This window comes from Gossypium hirsutum, chromosome A13, assembly GCF_007990345.1.
Source record: "Gossypium hirsutum isolate 1008001.06 chromosome A13, Gossypium_hirsutum_v2.1, whole genome shotgun sequence".
NCBI lineage: Eukaryota > Viridiplantae > Streptophyta > Magnoliopsida > Malvales > Malvaceae > Gossypium > Gossypium hirsutum.
In genome coordinates, this window is record NC_053436.1 from 107362634 (window position 1) to 107369547 (window position 6914).

Below are 6914 nucleotides of genomic sequence, written 5' to 3' on the forward strand. Positions count from 1 at the left end.
CTTTTTTACTTATTTTTATAAAAACCTTCCATTTCAAGTTTTATATATTCTATTTTTTTTTAACTTCAAATGCCATTTCTATTTTTTTATATTTATTAAATGAATTATTATTTGTATATTGCTGAAAATTTTAATTTTATTAAGAATTTACCATATGTTTTATTTTTTTTAGTTTTAAATACAATTTAAACACTAATTAATGTCAAATTTTTTAACCCGCTTGTGAAATTAAAAGATACATTAAAAGGACAAGTTAAAATTATAATAAAAAAAATTAAAACAGTTACTGTTTTTTAATATATTCTTTTTTAAAATATAAGTACAATCACAATTCTGATACATAGAATGAACATATGAATAACTATTATCATAAGTAATTATTATAATGTATGATCAAATTGATAATCAGAATAATATCTGTATCTAAACTATAATAAATCTGGACATAGAATAAAATTTAAATTAAGAAACCGCTCATGTTATTTATATAGGGTTATGTATGTTGTATTTTGATTCTATTATTCACGTCTTCGATTAATACCAATATTAAAAAAAAAAACTTTAGTAAGTAAACGTGTGGTATATGATGAGACTTAAATATAATCGCTCAAGATTTTAAGATGTTAATTTTTACTTAGTTTTGTAAAGTTTCATTTTCATTTGATAAATAAATTTAAACCTAATAAAAATATTTTAAAATTTAAAATAAAATAAAATCAAAATTGAAAATTGGATAAAAAATATAACAATTGAAAATTGGATAAAAAAATATAACAATTTCTTAATAAAAGGAAAATTATATATATATATATATGTCGTTTTAGAAAAAAAATTAGGAATTTAAATAAATTTTTAAGAAAAATTAAGAAATAGATCATTTTTATTAGATACCGATGACACATGATAAAAACGTTTTTATTACCTGTATAAAAATCTATTTATTTACTTAAATTTCAAATCAAACGAATTATTCCCATAATTATCAATTAAAAGTGGCATATATGCCTAAACCTCTTAATTAGATCGAGGACAAAAATGTTTAATAAGAATTTAAAATTTAAAAATGTTAACCAACATGAATTAAGGGGTAAGGGCAACATGGTAAATAAGCGAAAGTGGTGTTACAAATTTGGAAAATTCAAAACAAAAAACGAAACTGATAGGCGGGAGGGACAGGGTGTACACTATAAATAGAGGCGTTGGAGGCCGTTTCCCCACCACGTACTAGACAGCTGGCCTTGAATCTTCTCTCTTTATAAATTTTTAAAAAAATTTAGACGAAATATCAAAAACAACACAAAAACCAGAAGAAAATAAGGAGAAAGGCTAACGAAGAAGGAGGGAAGAAATATTAGTGCTAAATTACCTGCACTAAGAACTACAAAAATAAGGATTTGAGGATTCTAAGTGGACTTTCTCGTCTTTGCAATTTTCTCGAGAAAATTTCCCCTCGATTGATTCTTTTTTTGTTTGAGGTATGGACGCGAATGCTTTAGTTATATTTTAATTATTATCTTGTTTTTTTTTCCCTTTTTTTTTGGTTTGATTCGCGTTTTGCTAGTTGAAGTGTTGTTGCTCTGTCTGGTTGGCGAGAAACGGAAGGAAAATTCTAGATGTTGCTTTTGAAAAAAAAAAAAGGTTCTGAGTGATGGTTAGGTGTCATAGGAGAGTTGTTTTTCTTTTCTTAGCAACCAAATACAGCTCAAAATGGTTAGGTTTTTCCTTCTTTCTTTAGAATGTCTGTTTCTCCGTCGTCTTTTCTTGTGATTTAGTGAAACGGAGGGTCGAAACGGGGAAACGTAAAAGATTCTTGAAAGAATGCTCTGTTCTGTATTATAACGGATAAGGAAGCTGATATGCGTTCATGAATTGTTTGCTTTTTTTTTTTATCTCTATTCTTTTATTTTTAAACTTTTTTTGGCTTTTTGTTATTTAAAATATTTTTACAGCTTAGATCTGTTTCTTTTTTTTTTTTGGCTGTTCTGCTTCGTTTGTGGCATATTTACTGTGGTGCGCTGTTAAATTATTTCGTTTTTTAAGAAGATTTAAAACGATGGTTTCTTTGTAGAAATGAATAACTTGATTTTTCAAATATATGTTTTTTGGTTATACTATTGAGAAAACTAAATTGGTAATTTGTGATGTTGCATTGAATTATTGAATATGTGAACATTAGAGTCATAATTTGAGGATTTTGTAATTATCTGCATTTGTTAACGCGACTTTTGGAAATATTCTGATTCTCTATTATAATATGTGATACAGTGCAGAATGCAGCAGATGCTTTTCTAAAAAGCTTGCACGTCGTAAAAGAGGGAATTTGATCATAGTTAATTTTAATTTATAAAAACATGGTTGCCACTGCTGCTACATCCTCATTCTTTCCGGTCACTCCATCGCCAGACTCCTCTGACTCGAAAAAGAAAAGGCTTGGAAATGGATCAATTAACCTCGGAGGTATCAAGTCGAAAACTTCTTCTTCTGGAAACTTGCAAGTCAAGGCAAATGCTCAAGCCCCTCCAAAAATAAACGGAACCAAAGTCGTTACACCTCCGGCGGAAGTTTTCAAGAACGAAGATGGTGTCAGTTTCCATCCTCCGAGGACGTTTATCAATCAGTTGCCTGATTGGAGCATGCTTCTTGCTGCTATCACAACCGTTTTCTTGGCTGCTGAGAAGCAGTGGATGATGCTTGATTGGAAGCCGAAGCGACCTGACATGCTTATTGATCCATTTGGTATAGGAAAGATTGTTCAGGATGGTCTTGTTTTCCGTCAGAACTTCTCGATTAGGTCTTATGAGATAGGTGCTGATCAGACAGCTTCCATAGAGACAGTAATGAATCATTTACAGGTTCGGTTTTTGTTACTTGGCTAGGATGTTTGAACAGTTTAAGGAATTATAATTTATATTTATTGATTCTTCACGTGGAGGTTTGGCTAAGAATGATTTCTAATTAATATATCTTTCTTTTTGGCAGGAAACAGCACTTAATCATGTTAGAAGTGCTGGACTGCTTGTAGATGGTTTTGGTTCAACCCCAGAGATGTGCAAGAAGAATCTAATATGGGTTGTCACTCGGATGCAAGTCGTGGTTGATCGCTATCCTACTTGGTAAGATGTACTTTCTTGCTCATAGGTTTCTCGTATAGCAACAATTCATGATAAGCCACTTCTTGCTTACCATGTGGTTGAATGTGATGTTACTAAAACTTGTGTTTTGCTGCTAGTTGGTGTAGCTCTTGAAAATTGAATTTCACGAATAGTAGTTTTCTTGCTTGGATGATACATAAACTGCTATGGGCAAGCTTAACTCTTACATTGGACTTATTTGTGTCTTTCTTGCAGGGGTAATGTTGTTCAAGTAGATACTTGGGTCAGTGCATCCGGAAAGAATTGCATGCGAAGGGATTGGCTTGTAAGAGATAGTAAAACTGGTGAAGTTCTAACAAGAGCTTCAAGGTAAGCCATTGTGTGGCTGGTTTTTGTTCTTACCTTTAAACAAACGATGCATTGATCTTCTGACTCCGGCATGAAAATATCTCGCATTCATTGTATATTATCATGATATATAGTCTGAAGCTCGTTTTCTCCTTAAAAGATGGAAATAGGGGTAGCCTAAATCAAATATCTTTGCTAAATCTTTGCATATTCGTTTTGCAATCATTTGCAAAACCATTGCTCGATACGCGGTTGAGATTTTGGTTTCCCAGGCAACATAGAATGATTGTTCTTTTTATCTATGTTTATTGATTCCTCTGTTTTGATTTTGGTTTTGGTGATCTGCAGTATCTGGGTGATGATGAATAAAGTGACTAGAAGGTTATCTAAAATGCCAGAAGAGGTCCGAGGGGAAATAGAACCTTATTTCATGAATTCTGAACCTGTTGTTGCTGAGGATAGCCGTAAATTAGTGAAACTCAATGACAGCAGTGCAGAATTTGTACGAAAAGGTTTAACTGTAAGTCCAGCTGCTCTTATCACTCATGGTTTCGGTTGTCACCACTTATAAGCATTCTTATTGAAAGTTTATGTCTAATTTGCAGCCTAAATGGAGTGATTTGGATGTCAACCAGCATGTCAATAATGTGAAGTACATCGGCTGGATCCTCGAGGTACATAACAATTTAACCGTCTTAAATTTTTAACATTTGTTTCATATACCTGTGGTTCCAAGGAAGAACTTGCTTCGGCTCTAGAAAAATTCGAACTGATAAACCGCATTTATTATCCAACCTAAAAGCAAAAGTTATTTTCTGTACATTCCTTTAAAGTGTTTAAGTTGCATTCATTGATGAATACAAATCATTTGCCGAATTCTTTGCATTCCCTTAGATGTTTCCTTGGAACCAGTAGCTTCCCACTAAGAAACCGCGGTTTAGGAACTCGATGCTCGGAATCTGATTTATGCAGTATTATTTCTCCTGATTTTCACCAATTTTACATGCATTTTAATCGGAAAACTAATACTGGCTGCAGAGTGCTCCATTGCCAATCTTGGAGACTCATGAACTATCCTCTATGACACTGGAGTATAGGAGGGAGTGTGGTAGGGACAGCGTGCTGCAGTCACTAACTGCTGTGTCCGACAATGGTACTGATGAGATCGAGTGCCAGCACTTGCTTCGTCTCGAAGATGGGTCCGAGGTCACGAGAGGGAGGACCCAGTGGAGGCCAAAGAATGCCAAAATTTCTGGGAATGTGGGGCAAATTCCAGCTGATACTGCCTAGAAATCCAAGTGTTCTTCCGAGTTATATATGTTTCTATATTTTTTCATGTATGTATTTATCAATGTAGTATATATGTATGTAGCTTCACTGTATCTCTCTTATTTTATTCTTTCTTTATCTCTCTCAACCTTTTATTCATTGAATCAAGAAAACTGTCCAAGGAAATTAGGAGCAGACCATGCCAGAGAAGCATATGTAGTTATTCTTTATTGTTTTATTATGTAGTTATCATGTGATGTGCATTTTAATTTTTTTTATTAGATTGCCATTTTTTTTAAAGTTAATAACAGAAGTAAAAGCCTAAATAAGTATTTCTTATAAATATCATATGGTATAATGTCATTATACTAACCTAGAGTGTAATGATTTCCTTACTATTTATAATCAAGTGTTACAGTTAAAACATTTGATGTCTTTGATAATTTTGTGTTATGATTAAAACACGAATCTATACAAATTTATTAATGATAAATATATGATATAAAATATATCACACATAAACACGTAAATTTATGGATGGATGTATGTAATAATTTTACATAACTCAAAGATCTTTTATCTTATAACAATCAATTTAACATACTACAATTTGTTTATGGATTATCATTAAATAAAACTAATATTGAAATTAAAGAAGTCTACAATTAAATCGATTGAGTCTTAATTCAATTAATATCGACATAGTTGCCAGTGCAAGAAGACGTGGGTTGTGCACTAAAACATATTATTCTGTTATTTAAGAGTTGGAGAGGGGCTACAAGTAGTTGTAAATATCGTATCAAACAAAGCAAATATGATAAGAATCTATAATTGAGTATTATTTATTTATTAATTTTTGTTTTATGATTTTATTTAAGGAAACTTAATAGTATTTTTTATATTATTGGTAGAATTTTTTAGCTTCACTCACAAAATAAATTTTATATTTGACATGTTTTTATAGTTGATTTTTTTACAAACCAAAACAAATGGATAATTTACAACCAACTATTAAAACCAGTCTTAAAATTGAAGTATAATTAAGGAGCAATTTATTAATAATTAAGGAGCAATTAAGGAGCAACTTTCGTGAAGATCTTGGTGTTTATTTACTACCACTTTATTTATTTTTTGGTTTAAAACTGTTGCTATGCGAGATTAATTATTAATTTGTCTGAGACTATTTTTATTATAAAATTTAAAGATCACGTTGATTTAAACGTATTTAAGTATATATTAAATTAAGATTATGAGTTGATTATTTAGGAATTGTAAAAAAATGTGTATATATATTTAGAAAGAGTTAGCGTTGGGCCTCGGCCCAAAACCTTACGTGGTGAAGCCACCGCCAGAAACCGGGCTTGTTATTTGATTTGCGAGGTTAAAATGGAGGAAAAAAAAAGATTCTCATACTACTAATACGAAAGCGACACGTCGCCGACATTCCAGCATTTGGCACCTGCGTGTCGGAGATTCATTTCTTGCGTTGACTTTAAAAGTTTGGACATCTTGGTCCTACTTTATCTTTCATTTGACCTTCTTACCCTGCTTTTTAACTTTCTTACCTATATGGACTAAAGTAAATTTGTGTATCTAATTTTCTTTTAACCTAATTTCTATAAAAATAATTTATTTTTAAGAATTATTGAGAATAAATGCATTTTTTAGTAAATTATTTTTTTATTTCATTTTTCAAATAAATGATTTCTTATGAAACACATACTAAAAATAGTATATCATGAGACACTCACAACAATGCGAGTGAAAAATAAATTTTATGTAAAAAATTTTAAAAAATAATAATAAGGTTTTGATTGAAATGGTAAACTTAAAGTTTAAAAAATTCGAATATCTCTTAACTTCAAATATCAAATTCACATTTATTTTGGATTTAAATTTGAGTTTTTTTATATAAAAATATAAAAAAATCATAATAATATTTATTAGTTATTTTAAAATTTAAAATCTTAATTCTTTAATCAAATTAATATCGACTTGACAATATTAACTCAATAAAATTATTAAATAATAGTATAAAAATGTAAAGTTTTCATAATTAGTTACAAATAAAAAAATAAAAGTTTGATATTATAAAAAATATAAATACTAATTTAAATAAAAAACTTCATAGATTTTTTTCCAATATTTTAAAAACATTAAAACCCTAAAAATAATATCTCGTGTTTAAAAAGATCATTAATCCTA

The 6914-nt window shown here is 30.1% G+C and overlaps 1 protein-coding gene across 2 annotated transcripts; it reads left to right on the top strand.

The window, feature by feature from the left end:
* Positions 1–1030: 1030 nt before the first annotated feature.
* On the top strand, positions 1031–4985 carry LOC107938815 (palmitoyl-acyl carrier protein thioesterase, chloroplastic-like). Of its 2 annotated transcripts, none has more exons than XM_016872059.2 (7): positions 1031–1475; positions 2266–2852; positions 2980–3113; positions 3348–3461; positions 3789–3960; positions 4046–4114; positions 4479–4985. In XM_016872059.2, the coding sequence occupies exons 2-7, from the start codon at positions 2352–2354 to the stop codon at positions 4728–4730; spliced, it is 1242 nt and encodes a 413-aa protein (XP_016727548.1). In that variant the 5' UTR covers positions 1031–1475; positions 2266–2351; the 3' UTR covers positions 4731–4985. The 2 variants fall into 2 exon arrangements, with proteins under 2 accessions (XP_016727548.1, XP_016727549.1); XM_016872060.2 differs by having other exon boundaries at positions 1215–1475; positions 2271–2852.
* Positions 4986–6914: the final 1929 nt, after the last annotated feature.

What these genes read in the sequence shown, in the direction of transcription:
- LOC107938815 (XM_016872059.2), top strand. Translation starts at nt 2,352, where the DNA reads ATGGTTGCCACTGCTGCTACATCCTCATTCTTTCCGGTCACTCCATCG. An exon ending in GTTCTAACAAGAGCTTCAAG is followed by an intron (nt 3,462 to 3,788) that starts GTAAGCCATTGT and finishes GGTGATCTGCAG; the next exon opens with TATCTGGGTGATGATGAATA. An exon ending in ACATCGGCTGGATCCTCGAG is followed by an intron (nt 4,115 to 4,478) that starts GTACATAACAAT and finishes TACTGGCTGCAG; the next exon opens with AGTGCTCCATTGCCAATCTT.